The sequence below is a fragment of the Syngnathus typhle genome, linkage group LG3 (assembly GCF_033458585.1).
Source record: "Syngnathus typhle isolate RoL2023-S1 ecotype Sweden linkage group LG3, RoL_Styp_1.0, whole genome shotgun sequence".
Classification (NCBI taxonomy): Eukaryota; Metazoa; Chordata; class Actinopteri; order Syngnathiformes; family Syngnathidae; genus Syngnathus; species Syngnathus typhle.
In genome coordinates, this window is record NC_083740.1 from 10,124,259 (window position 1) to 10,148,287 (window position 24,029).

At 40.3% G+C, this 24,029-nt stretch overlaps 1 protein-coding gene across 1 annotated transcript; it reads right to left on the reverse strand.

Moving 5' to 3' along the window:
• abcc6a (ATP-binding cassette, sub-family C (CFTR/MRP), member 6a) lies at window positions 1-24,029 on the reverse strand. Its single transcript, XM_061275018.1, has 31 exons — window positions 23,548-24,029; window positions 19,483-19,659; window positions 19,250-19,375; window positions 14,768-14,905; window positions 12,588-12,710; window positions 11,548-11,609; window positions 11,291-11,422; window positions 10,578-10,784; window positions 9,443-9,620; window positions 8,962-9,123; window positions 8,777-8,869; window positions 8,122-8,325; window positions 7,792-7,938; window positions 7,304-7,391; window positions 6,769-6,838; window positions 6,565-6,691; window positions 6,297-6,473; window positions 6,071-6,238; window positions 5,704-5,887; window positions 5,328-5,412; window positions 5,122-5,239; window positions 4,825-5,032; window positions 4,316-4,626; window positions 3,955-4,154; window positions 2,861-2,987; window positions 2,497-2,598; window positions 2,223-2,369; window positions 1,988-2,146; window positions 1,679-1,845; window positions 1,405-1,599; window positions 1-1,329 (listed from the first exon to the last, which is right to left on the reverse strand). Exons 1-31 carry the CDS (start codon window positions 23,587-23,589, stop codon window positions 1,221-1,223), a joined length of 4,533 nt encoding a protein of 1,510 aa, XP_061131002.1. The 5' UTR covers window positions 23,590-24,029; the 3' UTR covers window positions 1-1,220.

Here is a 24,029-nt window from a genome sequence, read left to right on the forward strand (position 1 = left end):
TTGAATCAAATACACGTTTATTATTCAGCACAACGTTGCATACAACGATACAATAATAGTAATTAGTCAATGAAAAATGAAAACAGCTTGTTATAAAAAGTATAAATATAATACAATCCTCAGTATTGTGAGGACATGTTTTGAAATACCACATAAATAAACTATATGGTTTCTCCTTGAAAAGATTGTCTAAACCAGTAAGACAAAAACAGCATAATGACTTTTCTTTGCAAAAAGCTCATAATGCTTTCAATCAAGCATCAAGGTCGGGGAGGACTATCTTACACTTTGTACCGTCAGCAATAAAAAAAAGAAGAAAAGAACAATAGTGAAATATCTCACATATACAGTATATGTAGGGCCTGAGTATTGCGGTGGTGGAGAGAAATTCACTCTCTCACCAAGATTTATTGCCATTCTTGAGAAGAAGCATTCTCTTCATTCAATGTGGGTTTTCACATATATGCATCAGGTTAAATCTGACCAGCAAGATTTCTTTGGACCTTGTGTGTTTACTCTGACAGAAAAAAACCCCAACTGCCTGCCAATGTCTTGGCCCACACAATTGTTTTTCGTTTATTCTCTGACATATAAACAATCCAAATTGGCTGCTTTATACTCATTTCTGATGGTTCTGAAAACCTCAAATCCCTCACATTTGCCAGGTTGAATACTCCAGTTGGTCAGTATGTCAGCGTAATTTCTGTCCTCATTCTTGGAAAACAAAAACCTTTATAGATGCAGATTACCTCTTTTTGGAATTCAAGACTTAAAAATGGTGTAAGTAAACATCAACAACAAAGCCTGAGAAAACATTAAATATATGTCGTGCTTAAAACACAAATATTACTGCTCCCATTCAAAACAGGAATAACAATCCATATATTTTGTGGTTCCCTTTCATTCCAGGCTTTGCCTTAATCCTTAAATAGAATGAACGGATTCCACAACTCTATGTATATGTACATTAATAGCTTGTACATTTCCAGATTGCACTGTAGCTTCCTTTTCATGTTAATAATCTTTTTTTTTTCCTGACTCGGTACAGCATGTCCATGTGTGAAAGAAACCTTGGACCATTGGCTGTGTTGATGGCATCTCTGGCCCCTCAATGACAATGCCCTCAGTTGAGCTGCCACAAAGCTTGGAAGGGCCAACTCAACTTTTGTTGAAATGCCATGTGAAAAAATGTGCCAAATTTTCACGGAAAAAACATGCTTCTAGACTAGTCCAGCTTCTCGGCACATTCTGAAGAACTGTCCCTGCTGTGCAATCAGGTTGGATGGGGAATCCATCTCAGAGATGTGACCTCGGTCCATGACAATCACTCTGTAAAACAGCAAGAAGGGAAAAAGATTTAAGTGTCACATTCGATGGTTAACCTCCATGAAATTGATAGTATACCTTGTGTAATCCATGATAGTGTTAAGGCGGTGAGCGATGGTCAAGACAGTGCAGTCTTCAAACTGGATGCGGATTGTGGACTGGATCAGTGTGTCAGTCTCCAGGTCCACAGCAGCTGTTGCTTCATCCAAAACCAAGATTTTGGTTTTCCTCAGCAAGGCTCTCGCAAGGCACACCAGTTGACGCTGACCCAAGCTAGACATATGATCAGGATTTGTAGACTGTAAGAAGCAATACGAACTGGATTGTGCAGCATGCAGACATTCACGTGTACCTGAGGTTTTCTCCTCCTTCTGAGCATTCATGGTTGAGTTTGTCAGGCAGGTTGGACACAAAGGTTTTGAGGTGAGCAAGTTCTAATGAACCCCAAATTTCTTCATCGGTGTAGGTGTCAAACGGATCAAGGTTCATCCGGAGAGAGCCCGAGAACAGCACTGGGTCCTAAGAAAAAGACCCATAAAAAATAGCTCACAGGTTGAATCAAGCTGTTTTTATGATTTGAATACAGTCCAACTGTAGTCAAAGTAACATAACAGTTATTTGGTGGAAAGCCAGAGCTCGGTTTTTGTCGTTAATAACTTGCCTGGGGAATGATAGTAATGCGTGATCGAAGATCATGAAGTCCAATGTTGGCGATGTCGACTCCATCAATAAAGATCTTTCCCTTTGCTGCTTCTAAGATTCTAAATATTCCAAGGGCAAGTGAGGACTTCCCAGCTCCCGTCCGTCCCACAATGCCCACCTGGAACACATCAGAGAGGTCTGAAATACTGTGCAAAGCTCATTAGCTAAAAATGACATGATTCAAAATGACTCACCTTCTCTTTTTCATGAATCTGCAAAGTAATGCCTTTCAAAGCCAACTCCAGGCCTTTGCGGTACTGTAAACCGTAATCCTGGAACTCTATAGTGCCTGTCTGGGGCCAAGCCAGGGGCAAAGAACTGCCTTCTATAATCCAGCTGGCCTGTAAAATGTGATGAGAATGAAATAAGTTCCTGTGTATGTTGCATTATTTTAAATGAGCAGTATAATGATGAGTGAATAAACAAAAGCCATTTTGTAGAAAGTACGTGTGTGGCGTGAACTCTGACCTCTTTGGCAGTGTCAGCATACTCATTTACTCTTTCCACAGAAACAATGTTGTTTTCCACATCAGTCCAGGATCTTACAATCCAACTCAGGATTCCAGTCACCTGCAAAACACAGACGGCATAATGAGATGATCTTATTATTATGACTAACAAGCATTCACTGCCTCAGAAAATAAACATACTCATACATATGCAGCAGATATTTTAATTACATAATTCTACACCGTCAAACGCATGAAAATAACAGCTAAAAGGATTATGCAAAAAAATTGGATTTCAGTATGAAACATTTCCTTTCAGCTGTGCCATAAACCTACTGCAAAGTGATCAAACACGTTTGTTAAGCACGACCATGGACTCTTACCTGGAGGGAATGTGACACAGCCAAACCCACTATGCCTGGACTCAGGGTGTCCCTTCCCATCACGGACAGAATGGCAGCTGCTAACACCACTCCATTACCAACAAACTCCAGATTGACTGCCAGCCATCTGTGGATGAAATGCCAATTGAATAGTCCTTCTTGATAAAGGGAATATGTAGTTCCCCGACGACCACACATATGTGTCTGGTCCTGCGATTTATACTAAGATATGACTTCTATATACAAAAACTAGAGCTCGTACTGGCACTCAAAATCCCTGTTGCATAATTGTGTTGACTTTTTGTGCATTACTAAAATCTTCTTCTCACTGACTTTTTTTGCCAACCACCAAAAGATAGTAGAGGAAGAAAATGGTAGAGAAAAAAAAGGAGTAGTAATTATGCATTACCTGCCAAAAGTATTTGCCAACCGTCAATAGAATGTAGAAGATGAAATAAATGCAGAAGAAGAAGAGTTGTCATGGCAACATGTTTAGTATGCCGCTTCCTTAAGCCATAACGAGGATTTACAGTACCAAAAGGCGCAATAACCAACCAGGATTCTTTCTACCTTTGACCAAAAAGCGACTCAGTGTTCAAGTTCTTTAAAAAAAAAAAAAGAAAAAAAATCTTTTCCATGTTTACAAAAGTAGAAGTGGAAGTTTCATCCAACCGGAACTTGTTGGCTACCATTAACATGGGTGTGTTTGAAATTTACTCTGAAGCCCGAACACCACTTGGAGAGAGTGTGTGTTTGTAGTGGCAGAGGGCACTCCCCTCCCCTTAATTTGCAAACGCAGCACAACTCTTTCCATCTGTGCTGCCTGACGCACTGAGGTCCTGTTTTCCTTTTTTTTGGGGGGGGGGGGGGGGCACTCTGAATAACAAAACAGCACATTTCAACAACGAATTTCCAAACGGTCGGAATTGGGTAGTGCTTGCTCAGAGTGTGATTCCAAACTCACTCAGAATCAGAGGTGACAAATACAAAACCCTGCCACAGTTTATAGTCCCTATAAAAAGGCACTCATAGGCCTACTTCATAACTAATATTTTACTAAAGACACCATATTTGTATTCATATCGGATACCTACCGGGTGGCCACAAATCGGGGGAAGTAGGAGGTCTGGTTGAAATCCACCCTGTCGTTGGCTTGCAGAATGAACCTGGACTGATCGCCAAAGGCTCGGATGACACTGGCGCCCTGCACCGTCTCGTTGAAGTGGGTGTAGATAGGGGAGCGGCTCACAGCTTCAAGCCTCCGGAGCTGACAGGATGTAGCAACGTAGAAACTCTGTAGCCAACAGTGGAAAAATGGGGGGAAACAAATCAAGAAAGAACAAGGAATACACAGTGAAATTGCACCATCTGTTCCTATTATATGGGAAAACTGCAAAGTCATGTAAAAAAATTGAAATCATGAGTTATGAGTTGAAATATGGGATGGGTGATTACCTGGACAAATGCATAGAGGAATGCGAGAGGAAGAATGATCACAGCGGCGAAGGGTGTTGCCATGAGCACAATGATGCACACCTCCATGAGTTTAAAAACATAGCTCAGCATCATCTTCAGGCCCTCGGGCACCATGCAGTCAATGGCGTCAATCTCTTTGGCAAAGCGGTTGAGCAAGTTGCCGCTGGGCGTGCATTCAAAGAAAGACATGGGCGAATGCAACACATTGACCAGGAGGTCCATGTGCAAATGGCGGGACGCAATGATGCCGCAGATGGAGATAGCTACGGTGGTACCAAAGATCGCGACGCCTGAGGAGACAAAAAAGATGCTTGCTTATGTTAAGTACAGAACAAATTTCTTACACTGTGCAAAAAAATATGTAAATAATAAAAATGATAATAAAAAATAAGTATAAATAAAAATAATAAGTAAAATAAATAAAATAAGAATAAGCAAATAAATAATAAAAGAAAAAACATATTTTCAGTCAAATAATGGAGCCTCACCTTGAACAAATCCCAGTGCTCCAAAGACAGACAGTTTCAGGTCGGCATCAATCTGGGTACCGTTAACAATTGGATCATCAGCCCACATGCTCAGCCAATAATTGTAGGCCAGCGAGGCTCCCTGCTGAAACGCGTACAGGAAGACAATGGGAATGATGATGGCCAGGCCTATGGTCTTAAAGTACTTTTGGTACATCTCCAGCCTCACCTGTAGTGGGGAAAAAATGAAATAGTCATCAGTCAACTGCTGTCAGCTCTTTTTTTTTAAGGAATTCTTAAATTATACACCAGTCTTACTCGTCCAGTGTGGGCCTTGTCAACCTCTGTGAGCTTCCCAAGCTCTTCAGGAACCTGTTCCTGCTCTGTTTCGGACACAGGCTCCATATTCTGCAAGTTTGTATTTGTTGTATCACCCCTGGGAAGAAAAAGAAGAAATGGGAATTCATTTTCATCAAATTCGCTTTGACGCTATTATGGTAGTTATAGGGGGCTCAGGTACTTACCCAATAAGCTGCTCTTGAGACAAGTCTCTGGAGAATGGCATGAAGTCAACCATGCTGAGACGAGCATTGGACCTCCTCGAGCCAGCTACGAGAAAGTCACTCTTTGCATTATTATCACAGTATGTTTTATGTTCTGACCAGCCAATTATAAAAGCTGGTTGAAGAAAAATGAAAAACTATGTATATGCTTTTACGCTAATATAAAAATCAGTATACGTTAACTCGTGTGGCTAAATTAGCTAAGCAAAATATTAGAAACAGAAACAGTCTGATACGGTTGCATATTGTGCAAATCATATATTACAGATTTATTTTTCTTCACATTTTTCCACAGCAGAAACAATTTCAACATTCAGAAAATAGTGGGGATCCTCACCTCTTTGTATGGCGCTTTCTTTCCGGTCGGTGCTGGCAAACGTGTGGATGAAATCCGCAAAGGCCCCACGGCGGCTGAGGAGTTCCTGGTAAGAGCCGCTCTCTGTGATTTCTCCGTTTACAAGGACAAGAATGAGGTCAGCTTGTGGCAAGAAGCTCATCCCATGGGTCACCAGGATACGGGTCTGCAGAGGATCACATATGAGACAAATATACATTCCAACGCTACAATGTGGCTGTCTTGACCAGAAAGGCTACGCAAGTAGCGTTTTTTGTTTTGTTAGAACAACAATGAAGGCCACAATGTTGTTAGTGGTTGACATATTGTAAAGCCGCAATTTCTCTACGTCAACTGGGTTGCACTCTACCTTGTCTCTAAGCACTCCTTTGGGTCCGATGACTTTGTCGAAGATGTGCTGACCGACGTGTGCGTCAACAGCGGACAGTGGGTCATCCATCAGATACACATCTGCCTTTCGATAGACAGCTCTAGCAAAACTCACTCTCTGTTTCTGTCCACCTGAGAGGTTTAGCCCCTGTAAGGGAAAGACGGTGAGGGGATGCTCGTTGAATACAGGATGAGATCGACCTTACCTTCTCTCCAATTTCTGTTGCATCTCCAGCAGGTAGGATGTTCAGGTCAGGCAGCAGGGCGCAGGCCTCCAACACGCGGTGGTACCACGTCTTCAGCTTTTCACGGCCGAAAAGAATATTGTCTTGGAGTGTGGCATTTTGGATCCAGGCTTGCTGGGGCACGTATGCTGTGGAACCCTGCAAATAGAGAGAAGAGTCAAGGTGTAACTCAATGTATTTACACATCCAAACATGGGGAGGGCGGAAATCTGGGAGTGCTGTGTCAAACCTTCACGCTAACGTGGCCGCTTCTCTTCTCTGTCTCTCCAAGCATGGCAGACAATAAAGACGACTTTCCGCTGCCCACATGTCCAACCACGGCCACAAGCGAACCCCGCGGCACATGGATGGAGATTCTGCAACACCAAATGTTTGGTTTGTCACTCCTGATTCTCATATGGATTTTTCAATCATTCTTGTTGATTGCGCTTACTTTTTAAGACATGGCGGGCCCTCTGCTGACCAGCTAAAAGTTCCATTTTCAATCAGCACATCTTCCCCGCCTAAGCAAAGAGAAAAGAAAATACACACTAAAATGCTGCATACCTTTAATCTCCAGTCACAGATAACATTTGAAAAGAAATGCACCTTCAAGAAATTCATCAGAGGACTGCTAGGCTGTAATTACGAGTAGATTTACGTCAGTGTCTGAGCTACTGTTGACAGATGTGAGACAACAAAGTGAAGCATGTTTGCCTAATTTGTCTCACCATAAATCAAAAGTTTGAATTCCTGTGCTGATTTATGTTCAACCACTAAATGGGGAGCATCCTGTCATTACTTAGTCTATCTGTTATCCTGGAAGCCCAGGAATTGACAGTCCACATCATTTATGTCAAACCGTTGTGCTCCACAAACACAAACAACTAAATCTTGCGGTCTGCCTACAATGATTATGACAGTTTTTAAAAGGAAAATAGCAGCTTATTCATCCAGTGTAATCTTTTAAACATAGGTGGGGTTCTTACCAGAACTCAATGGAGCCTTCAAGACATTGTCCTCTTTGAGTTCATCTGAGCACAGATATTTTGCCAGACGTTTCAGTGAAACCACAGCCTGGAACAGAGAAAGTAGTTTATCCACCAGCTGCTACAACTTTATGATCTTGTGCAACATCCTCACATCTAATAGAGCTGTATCAAGGTTTTGAATGGCACTGTCTGAGATGTTTTAATTTAAATAGTTTGCCAGGGTGTTTTTGTGCTACATCAATGTTAAACCTCTTCTAAGATTTTGGTAACATCATTTAGGTAGTGAGTCAAAATATTGGAGATAAGGATAAAGTCATTCAAGATGCTCTGACGTGAAGAAGCACAGGTTTGAAGGACTGAAATGTGGGCGCATGTTATTGAAGAAGATACAACTACAATAAAAAGCATTAATAGCTCACTGGGTATTTGTTCATTCATGAAGGCCATATGGGAGCCTGGGAACAAATAATTGAAAATATGCTTACCTGCAGGGTTGTGCTGATTGCAAATGGAAGCTGGCTAAGTGGGGTCTTCAAAATGTTGATGAGTGCCATTGAAACAAAAACTTTCTGTGCATCCAGGATGTTTTTGTCATCAAGCATTACGTAGACTCCAAACATTGCAAAAGCAATCTGGAGAATGGAAACACATGACTTTTTAGAAATGCAGAGAACATAAAATGCAACATGATGGTGTAAATAGACTTGGTACAAAAATCTGGCAATGAAAAAACAAACCAACTCTCCCAATCTTTATCCTGTTCAAGATCTTGTTCATTCATGCTTCATTCACAATCTGTTTAGACTAGTGCTTACCATGAAAGAAGAGGAATTGAAAGATGCAATAGAGATGGAATAGAGGATCTGAGACTTCTTCAGGGCCTTCAGCTCTTTTTCTCTATAACCCAACACCTGCTCCAGGAAGGCCTTCTCCCAGGCATAGAACTTCAGAATCTTTATCCCATTCAAGATCTCATTCATTAGTCGGATACGGCCATCCATAAACTTCATTTGAACCTCCTGTCAACCACAAAAATAGGTCGAATAATTTATGTGCGCCGAAGAGCAAAGAATGTTTAAGAGCTTCGATCTGATCTCACAGTACAGTGTTTTTCGGAATAATTTATGAATATTATAACACTTCATGACATGTGTGCATTCAAGTGCCAGAAATGTGGTTGCAATCCAGTACTGGGTTTGATTAACTTAGACTTTAAATTCGATAAAACAGCATGTCATCTCCAAGAAATGTGAAGTTGCGTGTGCTTGCTCTTTCCAGTCATTGTAGTCGCTCTACGAAAGGCGGACCAAAAGACAAGACAAAGTGTAGCATCCAGGCCCTGAATGCACATGGCTCCTCAGCTACTATCTAAACCAGCTGTGAAAATCTGGACCAAGCATGCAACATGAGAGCTGCTTTGAAAGAAATGTATTATTATTACTATTATTATTATTGTTATTATTATTCTACCTGCAGCTTGCTTCTTTTCTTTGCTATCAGTCCATTCAATGGGAAAATGAGGATGACTGTGGCAATTCCTGCCAAAGCTGATGGTCCAAGGTGCTACAAAAAGGAAGACAAAATGTGCTTACATAGTAGAAAGACAACTTTAAGTCAGACAAATCAGAGACACAGAACATTCCTTATGTACGTACTTGCCACAGGAAGAAGAGACAAAGAGCAATTTCTATGGGGGCCAGCCAGACAGCATTGAAGTACACTACAAAGTCCATGAGCTTCTGTGTATCCGCCGAAACCAGATTTACAATCTCTCCAACAGTGCAGGTCCTCCTGGCAGCGCTATTTATCACCAAAGACTGGATTGACAACAAAAGATATATTATCGTTTAGTGCACGTTCATTTTTAAGTCGAATTTTATTCACATTTGCATATTTATGGATATTATGCATGATATTAATCATGCACGATATGGACAAGACTCTTGGGAAAAATGACTTTAATTAATGAATCACTAAGGGCTGGGCTAGACGTCTTGACCACATTTCACACTGAATCTTGTTTTGGACAACACAAACGCAGTCAAAATATCTTTGTCAAGATGTGCACTGTGAATTTTTCCTTGCAGCGTTTTGAAATACGGTTTAATGCTTTCGATGAGCATAAACAATTCTCACCTTCCTGTATACCAGGCCCATAACAGCTGTCTTAACCCTCATTCCCACAGTGAAGCAAGCGTACATGTACTGATGGTTGAAGAGGGACTGGAGGCAAGAGAGCAGGAACATGAGAGTGGCGTAAAAGTAGCCTTTCCATAATGGCGCATCTTCATCTCTCATGAAGCCCAGGAGAAGACTGACGGACAGAGAGAAGCGTACAAGCACAAGCAGATTACTCCAAGGCAGAACTTGCACATTGGTACGCACAATTTATGTACACAAATCAAGAAGAGATATAATTTCACTGTCAACATGATACTAATTCAGACTCTCGTGCGTCTTGGGATTGCCACCCAAATTCAAGTCAATTAAAACTAAGCAGCTGTGTTTGCGCAATGTTACTCAACCAGTCTTACTGTGGTCTGTCTGAGTCTGTGCCATTCGGAGACCTATACTGTGTGCCTTAGTGAGGCAAAGGATTGTGGTTTCGTCTACTTCTTGCTTACAAATCCATGACCCAAATTAACACTCCAAATAATTCAGTGTTTGTGCCTCAAAAACAACATTCCGGTCTGACCACTGAAATAGTATGGTTAAAGGGGGCCTTGACTCGCTTTCATTGTTGCCAAATTCCAAAGGTTTGTTTAGTTGTCTTTGACAGAAATAAGTATAAAACAACAATGACACTTTGTATGTCACATTTATTTATAGCTGAGCCTAAATTTGAATGGGAGATTTTTCTTGGCTGTATTTTGTAAAACATCATAACAAAGCCATGTCTTTCTTTTCAACTGAATTGCATCCAGGTAGGTTCAGTCCAACTTGAGGTTTGGAGCTTTCGGCAGCTGCTTTACGCAGTACGTTGAACTCAGTGTCACTTGGTTTGTGGGACATAAGCACTGAAAATGTGTCTCAGCAACACAAACTCGACAGTTTCTATTTCTAAATCCAATGACTTACATAACTGCAAAATACCACAAACCTCATTTTTCTTTTTCTGTTGTTTTTTTTTTAACCAAAACTGGCTCATTTATGTCAGACAAAAAAAAAGAAATGTTAGAGTCCCCCATATCAAACAGCATCAACGTTGTTAATTCACACGTAACAGTAACGTACTATATCGACAAAGGTTTTTGAACACACGACATCTTACCTCAACACCTGGGGAATGGCGAACATGAAGGCATCATGGAATATGATACACAGGGTGCCGGTAAGGAAGTATGGACCAAAATTGCGTGCCAGAGTTCGGAACAAAAAGAAGCCAGAACTTTGCTCTTTGTGAAGCTTCCTGAGGAGCTGAGCTTGGTCGGGCAACCTGCTCCCCAGCGCCACACCTGAAGTCAAGGCCTTTTCTTGCCTGTCATGGGGATAAAAAAACATAGTTACACACATGACATCTGTTTCTGGGTCCCAGCATTATTATTATTATAATTTACCATACAACACATTGGCTCTATCTATATTTACTGTACAGTATGAATGAATTTGTAATTTTAGCACAGACATAGTTGGGTCAAGATGACAGCTGGCTGTATTAAAAAATAAAACGATTTCTTAATTTGCAAAATGTTCTGAAGTAGCCTAAACATTGACATCATTAGAGCTGCGGAATGGGTGGATTTTATCACAGGCCATATGAGCACATTGATGACTTGGCTACATTCTATTGGTACGTGCACAATCGGAACCTATGCAAACAGTTTGCCAATGTAACCCGTGGAGGATGTTCTGTTTTTCGAAGTTATCTAATCATTGGCACAATGGGACTAACAGGGAAACATTTGTCCATGTTAGTCAAGGTGTCTTGGTATCTTAGTTGTGAATACAACTTGGGATATCTTGATTGCTTAGGGGTTATCTCACTTTTGAATCTTGGCACATTCTACTGTCCAGTCCTCTTGCAGTACAGATATAATCTTATGTGACGTGTCTTCCTCTCTCAGCGTCCACAGGTCCTCGGCTGCCAGAGGAGTACGATATCCCTTCACAACAAGTCTGAGGAGCAAACGAGGAGATGATTCACACATAATTACCAACAAAACACAAATGTAAACAAGTAGAAATGTTGCCAGGCTGAGTCATTTGTGGGCTCAAGTAAAGGGAAGTTTTGAGGATCTTACCCGGTGAACCACCAGAAAACAATCTTGGACAAAAAAGAAGCATCTTTCACAGGGCAAGGATTCTGCAAGAGAATTAAAAACCAGAGTGACTCTTCTTTTAACAGTGTAAATGGATAAGGCTGCTACATCTATACTGATTAGCAAATAGCAAAGAGCGTATTTATGAAACGCAATTAAATGTGTTTGAGGCTGTGAGTTTCCATAAGTCAGCATTCTGTAAATAGAACCCACAGAATAAAAATGATGTTTGAGGTCAAAAGTAGCAGACAGAGCGGAAATGTGTCATCCCAAACCGTCCTATACATATGTGCGGACACAAACGCATGGAATGTTTGCCCACTCAACCATATGTTACTCCGCATCCTGCTACCCCCTCACCAAACTATTTACTCTCTTTATACCAACACTCCGTTCCATCCATCACTTCCTCTCTTACTATGAGTAAGTCTAACCAGAGGAGGAGAAGGAAGTGGAGGAAAAAGCGGAGGACACACTAAGGAACGACCAAAGGGTGTGTCCACGACACCAGTCTGTGGCTTCAACACCGCACCACCAGCCAGAAATCTGCTAGGGACTTTTCCAGCTGTTTTTATGGTTTATCACCAGGGAAATATGACATCACAACTCTGTGATTGATGAGGGTCTCACTTTCAGTGTCCTGAAGGAGAGAGTTTGGTGAGCAAAATAGGAACGGCTCTCAGTATGACATTGTGCAGTCCTACACGACTACGAACTCCAATGACATGAAAAAAAATCCTGTTAATTGTCCTTTGATAGTGAACCAAGTGAAAATGAATAGGTTATATAAAAAAAAGGTGACGTGGGAGCTGTGTTTGAAATACATGAAATACATGTGCAATGTTAATGGTATGCGGGAGGACAAGAAAAAACACACACACGCTTGTTCACATTCTTCTCACAGGAAGCTAAAGGAGTGAACGTGAGAAGTTGAGGTGAATCACATCATTGCCTCCAAAAGGCAGTGTCCTCCTAACAAAAGTTTTGAACCACATGATGCTCAGGTATGTTCTCCTCCCTACCTTTTCAAACACCTTTTTCCCCTCTGGAGGTTGGTCGGCAAAGCAGCATAAGAAGAGCTGGACCAGTTGAATGGTGAAGTAGGAGAAAAAGGCCAAGTATCTCACCATATCTGAATCAATGCCCTGTGGAGTAAGTCAACAAGATTTAGAGACAATGATGGCAACACGAGTCAGTGAGTTTATTTGCTCAAGGAACATTTTGTAAGTTCTTTTTCCCTTTGAAACCACAAAGTGTAAATAAGGAAAAAAGATTTTGAATTAATGGGTCACATGTGATAAAAGCTACTAATACTTGTCTCTAATATCAAACCTTTTGTAAAGGTCACTCTTGTCATACAGAAGCTGTTTATTTTGGCATAGTTTTTCTCTTGGGTTATCGCCACAGCCACATCTAGTTTGTGGTGTGAAAAGTATGGCTATGTATGCAATCCAGAACGATGGTAAAAAAAACTACTTTCTCTAAACACTATGGAGCAATGCGCAGAAAAGGGATATAGCGAGAGCAAAGGGCTCCTTCCACATATAGAAAAACAGGGTCAAGCTGGTTGGAAGTGTGGATGAGGAAAATGTAGGTCAAGTAAGAATGGCTAGTAGTCCACAAACAATAACCCTGTCTTCAGTCTTCACAAGTGGCAGACAAGTCAGACACTCTATAAATATTATAGACATATGTCAGAAAAATATGTCACGGGAAAGTGTCCATGATGATATGTTTTTTTTGGTGTGTGTGAGCAGGTAATATTGGTAATTAAATGTAGAAGAACAACACATACAATAAGTCAATTTTAAAATATACATGCTCGGGCTTTCTTCTGTCTCCCACATTCCCGAAACAGGTAGTAACTACTCTAAACTGCCAATAGGTGTGAACGTAAATGTATATTGTATTGTCGACCCCACCCACCTCTTGCCCAAAGTCTGCATCTTCCTGTTTAGACCCTGTCACCCTTATGCATGCCTAGATGAAAAATATGTAACTGCAAGTCGGGTTCTAGCGGACAGCAATTGGATTGGTTGAAAATGGGTTGTAATTCAGAACAGATTCAGAATGTTGTTTTGAACAACTCGGAACAACCTTGGATTGCATGAAGGCAATTTTATTTGGTATGAAATTGAGAAATGACTTTTCCTTGTTTTGCGTTTAATGGGATTTTTCTTTAGAATGGTGACCGATAACGTCTACCTGTAGAGTGTATATTTGAATAGAACACTTGTGCATTTCTTTCTTTGTTAAACAGATTAAAAATATATACATTTATTAATCAAAAAGGTTTTTCATTCTTATTTCCGGTGCGACTGTGATTGCAATGTGATTGTGAGACAGGTTGCAATTTAAAGCTAAGAAGGTATTGAATATTGTTCATTATTCCATAGATGGGAATGGCTCCAGGATTTCTTTTTCTCCTGGGGCTAAAGAGTGGCTCGACTGATGAATAGGGGGTAAATAATACATTTTGGAATACGAAATAAAATTGTGGAGGAGCTCAACTGGTGCTATACAGATTTCTGGCACCGCTATAGTAATGCATCCCGCTATCCTTGGCTATACATATGTGACACAAAGAAGGATAGGGGCGTCCATGTGTGTTTTATTACAGTGAAATCATGGTGTCTGTCAAAAGTATGAACACATTAAAAATACACGAATTGAGCACCTCTGGCAGTGTGTTTACAGTTAATAAGCCGAAACCCCAACAACGCTCTTCTGGCCAGACTGCCATGGCTCAGCCTCATTTATCCCAGACCCATCGATATGTATTTGTTTGCGTGTTGTTGATTTATTTAGTTTTCTCAGAAATGTATATGAAGCAGCCTGAATGCTTTGCACACTTAAATATAAACTTAGCCCCATTCAACTGTGATTGTAGTGTCTCACAGCAGGCACAGGAAGAAAAGAAGAATTGAAACGCAGCAGGCTTGAGCAGAATTGGCAGTGTCTTCCTCCTACACATGGTTGACCTTCAGTTACCTTGGTTTAAAATGGAGAATGAAATAACTCTTTGCTGATATAGCATATAGCGCAAGCTGTGCTTATGGAAATTTTTGTCTAGATTATGGGCAGCATGCAGCACACTTGATAAGATAGGACTGCATGGTATTTGACACTGTGCTTTCATCGGGGATAAGCCTGACCAAATATAAAACAAACAAAATAATAAATATGTAACAATAAAACATACCTCATCTATGGCCAGCTGGATCTTTGCTCTGAGTGGCACTAAGGAACAAACAACAGCCAAGACCCAGAAGAGGAAGAGGAACACAGAAGAGCGACAACCTCGTATTCTTTCCAGCTGGATGATACATATAGCCAGGATCTGAACAGAAACAGAGAGAAAAAGGATTCATAAATCTACAGGGGTGTCAGAGCTAGTAAAAATAGTACAGAATTTATTCTAATTCTCAGAATCGTATTATGATTTATAACAGATGAAGAAAACAGAGACCCACATTTAATTTTACATTACTGCAGTAATTTATAATATGAAAGACATGCATGAATGAGAGCAGAGACTAGACGGTGTGCTTAATTGTATTCACCGTCATTAAAAGGTGTGCTAGTTCGACGGTTACATTGAGACCTAATAAAATAAGCTGAACAGTTCAACTTGATGTGACCAGTACTGGTTCGGACAATTTGGTTTCTGGGGATTTCCCTTGCCTGGCTTAGCCATGTATCCATGCCCCCTAATTAAAATTAAGGAAGCGAGAGGGAGAGAGAGATGATATACTTATTATTTGTCTCTTAGCATGAGTTGTGTTGGGACACAGATGTTCCCAGTGGAGTCATGCGTTGGATGTTGAGCCATAAGTGGTTGGCCAAATGAGAGCAGCTCACCAAGTGGGGAAAAAAGTACATTTAGGTTTCCAAAAGAGCACCACATTGGTTTGTCTGGGATCTGGGATGAGCCACAGTATTGCCTATTAAAGACTAGTGGTAATAGGATTTTCCCATCAACAACTTGATATGGGGACATTTCTGTGTACCCTCCCTGATGTCAACAACCTGTAAACAACATCTGTGGCTCCTCATTCAGTGGTCCAACACTGATAATTTGCTCTTTGGCTGTTCTTTTCCACTACAAACATGTTGTTTGTTATGAATGCATCTCAGCAGGCACTGGGATGACAACAACTTTTGTCTTTCTTTGACAAATGACTAAACGATGCTCAGGAAATTGTCATAGAACACTTAAGTACCATTTCAGGTCACAACATACAGTTTTGTACATCAGCGTAATATTAGTTTGATATAGAACCAAACTTCTGGTCTTACAATAATACTCATTTTTTGCAAGATGTCCATTAGGCCTATTATGTATACCAGTGCAGACTACAACAATAATAAAGAACATCCATCTCAAACCTTAATTTCAGAAAACGTACTGATTATGTTCCATAATTCTTTTGACATTCTACACAATACAGTATATCTTTTGCACATGACAGAGAAAAGCAGATCATGTGCATAGGCTCTTGCAAAAAGATGGGGCACCCTACTGCAGAAAGCTGCATTTCAGCAACCCCTAACAAATCTCACAGGGATAAACGTTTGTGCTCGGAAATACATAAAACTAACTTTCAAATAGTTTTACTCAGAGATTTTCAGTTATTGATTGGAATAATAGAGAGTGAGCTAGGAGGCCCCTTTAGGGTTTATAAATGACCATTTTCTGGAATGGTATACAGCACAAAGAAATTCCACAGCTTCCATCGTAAAATAATGCTCATGCTTACTATACAATGCATGCCACACTGGAAAAAAATATCATTGAAGTTTTAGATGCCATGGGCAGTCTGGAAAGATAAATACAGTATTAAATATTATGTAAGAATTCAAAGTTCCTTTCTGGTACATTCTGTCCTCAGTTTTAAATTGTTACCCCAAACTTCACTATTAATGAAAATTGTTCTGTGCTTTTGAAGGTTCCTTTTATGAGGCCATATTACTGTAAGCCATCAAGCCTGTTTGCATCTACTGTATGAGTAAGTGGGTGGAACTAAATCCATCACTGAGCCCAGAGTAAAACCCTGACCTTGTAATTATGGGGAAGGTTTGCAGGAATGATGAAGGCTCAAGTTTTATAGTGCGTCATGGGATGGTTTATGTAGTTGAGATATGAATGTGCCCTTTCACTGACAAATGGTTCCCATTGCGTCCTAATAGTGATCAGTGGCTGGCGTATTGAAATTGCTGCATTCAAATATCCATACTCACACACTTTCAACTTTTTAGAAATATCCTACTTTGAATACTATACCGTATTTTGATACACCTCAGTTAATGGTGGTGTATCATTACACCAATTACACGCTACACTGTTTCGTTTCACGCGACAAGGAAACTTGAGACATTAATAATGTGACTCATCTCCTACACAGCAGTGCGAGGAAAGTAAAATGTGGTGTGGTTTTGTTTCAAAATATTCGCTAAAGATGTGCAAAAGTGTCAAGTGTATAATAATTATATTATACTATAATTAAACAGAAGAATGTACACAGAAGCAGCTCTGGGAATCTGTTCAGACACCTGAAGACTGCACGGTCCTTGCTAATAGATTGCAAAAGGTCAAGTATACTCATGTACAGACTATTTCCTTTGCCAGTGTTGAGACAAAATGACAGTTCTGTTCCTTAATCTTTAAGAATTATGATAAATTAAATATTATTCTTAAATCATTGTGTAAAATTGATAAGTGAACACACATTTGCTTTCAAAAGTCTTAGCACTTGATTAAGCCAAGTATAAAATCCGTGCTTTATTAGGTCTATGTCAATGTGGCATAAGCTTAACAAATAGGATTTAAGTCATCTTGATTTTCATACCATACAGAAGAGAATTTGAAACATTTTCCTCTTGGCATGATAGTTTTAGTCATAATTATTTGACTTTTTTTATGGAATATATTTGTTATAGATTAACAATACTTATCAAATGATTTGCCTCTAATTATATGAATATTTTGAAATAAAAAGACCAATAAATATGATAGCATGGTAGGCACGGAGAGGGTAATCTACATAACTGGGTGGGCCGGCTGATATATTTGCTGCAGCCTGCTTATCCTTTTTGAAATCAGTAAATTAATTGTGTTCATGCCATTTAAATTAGAAATATAGTTGGAATATTTTAGTTTTAATATATTAGAGAAGATATTTTAAGACATTTTGGATCAAAACACTAATGCGGGTAAAATTGCATGTGAACGAACATGAATTAAAAGCGGGCTGGTGTGAAGCATGTAATCACAATGCTGAAAATTAAATCATCATTGAGTATCGATCTTGTGCCAAAACCAAAAAGTGTGGTATCACTCCTCCTTAATATATGTTGGCTCTTCTACTGATGTGATAAAAGACCCCCTCCAACAGCCAAATTTAAATGACCATTTCTGAAATTAACCCTCAATACAAGAGATGTCTTAGTGCATTTCTATCCAAATGTGTGCTTGTGTTTATTCAGGAGTCTGCAAAGACCACAAGTGGGCAAGGCTGTCTGCATTGGGGAACGAAAAACCAAAAAAGGCCCGCTGAGAGTGGGAGCTTTGTAAGTAACGCTAAACGCAAGCGCCAGTGACTCATCGGTGCATCTGACTTTACTGCATTGTGATGCGTTCATCAAGTCTTGTTAAGGTTAAATGTCTATGACAATCTAACTACCTCACTTTGAGTGAACTATGCCTTGACGTACACTGTTCCCAAATGAAACTTGAATTGATGTAAGTGTAAGTCTTCTTTGCACTCTGTTGATCGATGGTCAAATACAAGCACGTTTGCAGGGTAATGCAATATTTACATTGACTGCAACACTATAAATCTACCCGTACTTATTTTGCTTTTCACCTCGGTGTCTTGCCACTGAATGATACATACTATATTCTTTCATGTGTTTGCACGTCAATGTGTGAGTCACATTCCCAGAAATTTCTTGTTGCCCTCAGCAACACAGGAGAAGTGTCTGAGGTAGAATCAATCGTTTTTACTCGCTCACACTGAATAAAAACCTGCCTTGACTTACAGATTTGTCATTTTGTAGGCTTGTTGTGAATGCATTTATGCCTTTGTGCTACGAGTAGAAAAAAAAATAGAAACTTTAAGAAGAAAAGTTTTCACATCAAGACGACAAGATTGTCCAAGGATTCCCGTTCACATAGACTCTCCAAAATGCTGCAATATGAATGCCAGGTCACTTTGGGAAAAAAAAATAGACACGTACACACTAACTTGTATTCTGGGTCGTTTCTGAAACTGTTTTTTGTAGTACCTCTGGAGGCATTTCACATATGTAGGTAATAAAAGTCCTCTGGACACAGTAGGGGTGCAGAACATTGTATACTTTGCTGGTAGAGGGGCTATAAACGCTCACACAACAGCACTGTGACCAGTCATGGTTATTTACGTTGTATTGTTTTTGTGCATGCTTTCACATACCACTCACTTTACACACAAATGACATTGGCGTTATCAATAAACAATGGCGTAAAACTGCTCAGCCGGTAAAATTGACACATTAAAGTGACACCTTCTGGGAAAGGGGGCCCCCAATAAAAATATTTTAGCTATAATTGTGTACATTTACATTTTTCGTTGAAATAATTATTAATGTATTAATTGTCCGATCTGGCAAATAAAACAAAATAAGCCATAATTATTTTTTTTACCACAGTCATGCTGCGTATGATGGGGCTGAGAAGGAAGATCATGTGTTGCTCGATTTCTCCGTTCCTCTCCAGTAAGATGTAGAAGAACTCCACAAAGCCAAAGGAGGCCAACAGAAACCCGAGCACCTAAATGACACAGTGAGATCAGATTGTTACTTTACTTAAAGAAAAACTCAAATATACACACAACAACAAACCAACAAAAGACTCCATGTATTCAATGATAGACTCACCATCTTGGCGATACAAAGGGAGGACACCTCAATGCGTCCATGGTCATGGCAATAAAGGTGAAGGCAGTAGAGAGGGGTAAGGAACCACAGATAAATACAAGGGACCCACACTAGAACTGTGTTCTGAAAACACTGGGTCAAGTCTGGGTTGGCTGTGTACCATGTGCGGTTCCAGTCCTGCAAGACAGAAAACAAAAAAGAGCATTTTTATGGTTCCATCAGAATATTATGCTTGAAAATGATCAATGAACTACAAATATTACACTGTAAGATATCAACCATCTAAGAAAAGTGAGAAGACTAGGCTCAAATCCAGAGAATGCAGACGAGGTTTTAGCGTTCCTAGCAGGATAGAGTAAAACCACAAACAGTCAACAAAATTGTGAGTGAGTCAGGCTGGACTTTGGGAAGAGGTCTTTCTTCCTCTAAAAAGCTGAGTCACACTTAATCAGTATTAATCTGTCTTTTGTAAATCGGACAAAGCAAAACAAGATTATATTGGAATCCAACTTTACGAACAAAAGAGAAATAACAAAGGCGATAGATTGCACAACATTGGCAGGACGATAGACTTTCTTAACAAAATAACATAGTGGCTTGCTGTCATCATGCATTTTACTGTCCATCGCCTCAATGACCTGCAGGGTGTTTGGCTCCGCTAACAAGATGAAAAAGGAAGTGGTTTAAAAGTTCCTCGTATGGCAGCACAGACTGGCATTGCTAATTACGGGAGAGAGGCTTGAAGCCACGATGCCGTTATATAACTACCAACCATGCACAGCGCCGTCATTAAACCCGACGGTTACAAATGTAACCCTGGTAGTCTGGAAGGACGTAATAGAACAACAACAAAAAAAAGAATTGGGATACATACTCATTCCAAAGGAAGTGAAAATGAAAAAACATATGGGACCCTATTTTTGTGCCCGCCGCAAGTCTAGCACATAATTGTGCACATGGGGGGATTTTTTTTAATGGTCTTTCAAAGTTTTGGGCAGTTCAAAATGGGCATTTGCGCTGTTGTGGGAGTGAACACAGTCAACTTGATTCCTAACCAATCGAAGCGGCTCCTCTCATTTCCTTTAAATTCAGCGCAGGACAGGCACGTGGTCTACATGATCAAAGCAAAATAGACTTGCAGGTGTCTATGCAGAATATAAACATAAAAAGTACGTTCAGAAGGGGACTAAGAGCAGATATGCACTTGCAGATGATGTAAAGTTGAATGCCAGGAAGTGGGCACTTGGGGATGGCCTTCATCCCGTGATCCTGCAACTGTGAATGACAAAGACCCCCACCCAAACACACCGAATGTGTCTGCTTGCGCTTCAATCAAATTCACCAAAACGGTGTTACAGTACCAGCGCCACAACTTAGACCTGCTTTTAGCTGGTCTAATATCTAGTCTATTCACTGTCACCAAATTGACAAGTGCGTTTGGGCGTGCAATAGAAAATCCCCTCGACCTCCGGAATGCAACGCAAATTTGACTTGCCATGAAAATGAACATGCATATACATATATACACACACATTATACATTATATACATTTGAAATAAACATACATGCTCTTGTTTACTGTGAGCTATTAACTATCGTTCTTGCTGTGGAGGCTTAATGAAAACAACAACAGGTCAAAGGGAGCCCTACATAGATCAATCCGCCAACTAAGTAAACGTTCCAAGTATAATATTGGTTATGTCTTTCACGGCCACAGCTGTTAACTCTCTGTAAAACATTAACTCCTATAGAGCGCGTGTATTGATGCTTCATTGTCTCTATTAATAATATATGGTTGGAATGAAATTTGGCAGTGATCATCCAACAGAGAAGAATCAAAGAAAGTGTCAGTAAGCTGCTGGAAGTACTTTTGTTCTCACCCAAAATTATGTAACTAACTAACTAGAAAGACGTAAACAAATTCTGTGCCAGTTATGTTATAATTTTACGTGACCATGTCGAAAAATGTATTCTGTGATTAATTGGGGTTACATCATTTTTAAAACAACTTTTGTCTTCCTCAATAAATCATTTAGGAGGAGTCTTTGGTGATATAACAGTGACTTCATGCGAATAATGTGTCTCAAATGTCAGTAAATTGGTGGGGAAGAAACATGAATACCAAATTCAGATGAAAGTGAGAATTTTTCGTTTATGTTAGGGTGAGTGAGTGAACGAGGGAGTGAGTCAGCAAGCGAGTTTATTTATTCATTTGTTTATTGCAATGATACCCAAATACAAATACAGGCAGCTCGCCTCCGTGCTGTCGGTTCGATTCCGCCTTCTTGTGTGGAGTTTGCATGTTTACCCCGTGCCTGCGTGTGTTTCCTCCGGGTACTTCAGGTTCCTACCACATTCCAAAAAAATGCATGGTAGGCCGACCGACCACTCCAAATTGCCCCTAGGTGTGAGTGCGGATGGTTGTTCGTCTCTGCGTGCCATGTGATTGGCTGGCAACTAGTTCAACCAACTACCCAGAGAGTGCTGAAGTAGGTTCAGTGCACCCGTGACCCTTGTGAGGACAAAATGGCTCAGAAAATGGTCATGGGCATGCTGGAGCCTATTTCAGCTGACTTCAGGCAGTATGCGGGGGACACCTTGTTAACTACTGATTGCTAAAATGATTAAAATGTTTGTCTTAATATTTCTGTCTTTCACTGAGCTTGCAAGTATATCTAGGGTGAATGTTCCAGCATGAATGATAATTAGTCTGTGTTTCCCATAAGTTGCCACAGTTCATAGCCTCTGGAGCAGGGTGTGAATCATAGCGTGACTAGCAGCTACCTGTTTCACTTTGAACTACAGCTGTATGTTTGCCTAGCTCACCGCAGACTTATAAATATTCCCGCATTTTTTTTTTTTTTTCAAAAACGATCAAAAAGGGGAGGTAAAAAGAAAAAAAAAAGAAAAAAATCAAAGGTCAGTGTTACGTAATGAAAGGATTTGCACTCAATGTACATTTGTGGACTCTGTAAGTGCATTTAGGTTCATTTAAACAGTATTACTCTTGAGAGCCAGTGAGTGGGCAGCAACTTTCACAGACTCTTCTGACTCCTGTGGTCAATGGCAGAGGGATGAACAGAACGCTTTCATAAAGACGCACTCCAAACATTTTCTTGTACATTTCACGTCTTATCCACTTTCTCACCCTTGACTGAAGTGATTTCAGCAAACCATAAACTTGGATTGCACAAGGTGTCATAACGCTGACGTGAAGGCAAAACTACTAAACCTTTTCTACACCATATGGATTTAATAAAAGGCTGTGTCCATAAAGTTGCAGTGCAATAATGTGTCAATAAAAGGTGGAATTGAAACCTATTGCGTAAATAGTATAGTGTATATGTAGATTTCCAAGTTTCCAATTTGTTTCTTTAGGACAGGGTTTTGTATGCTTCAGAGAAATTCCCATCACTACCTCAAGGCTGTGACCAAAAAGACACGTTGTTGCAGAGGTATGTGTAAGGTTCATTACTACTTCAGTTAAAAAGTCGAGGTACTTCACAGGGCTAAAAAAACATTACAGATCCATTTTAACGTCATTTTTCATTTTTCAAACATGTAACGGTCATTTGCATGATCGCAGGAGCAAAAACAGAAAGTGCTGTAATGAGAAACAGAAACACAGAAGGGGGCATGGTGAAAGAAGAGTTTAAAAGAGGCATATTGTGACCGTGAACATTCCAACTCATGTATAGACATTGATTTTAGCTGACATACAAAAAAATGGACATCTCCTAATCATTAGGAGATGTCCATTTTTTTGGATTTTATGCATTAGGACCTAATGCATAAAAAGCAACATCTCCACCTCTTAACTTTAGATTCTTGCAGGCTGCAGTGCAACATGTGGCGCTAGTGGAATGTGGAAAACAGTCAGTGAAATTCCCACGTGGACTACTCCAAGTGAGATGAATTATTAGAGGTTTAGAAAGCATCATCAGTAGCTAGTGTCTTTTTATCCCTAACACCCACCATTCAAAACTCACAAACTTGGACATTCATCCACATGACCAATAGAAGAGAGAGGGGGAGAGAAAACACAAAAGGTCCGTTGAGACTCACCCACAGAGGGTCCAGGCCACTGAGTCGACAGAAGGCATCCATCCACTCGCTTGCTGCTTCCTCTTTGATGCTCCACTTGTAGGGCTGGAACAGTCCTGCTCCTCACAGTAGGTAGCACACCTTCAGCACCCGTGAGTGTTTGAGTCAGGATAAAGAATTTGCTGTGTCTTTCCTTGATGGCCCTCTCCTCTTTTTTTGGATGCCAATATTTCTAGTCAATCCTGTACTTGCTAGTAAGTTTGAATGGCTCAGTGGTCATTAGCAAGTAAGTGTTGGAGGGTGTATGAGAGATGTCCTCTCCTTTAATAACATCAGCTCTCAGAGAAAGTTTGCAAAAGTTTGAACTGCTGCTGCCCTGAGAACTTGTGTCGTTCTGACTCCCACCCTGTCTGTCTGCCTGTTTATGAGTGTGACTCCTTGTTAGGTGGGTGGAAATATTTCTCTTTCTCTGGCTCACACACCCCTCTGCTCTGTCCCACATC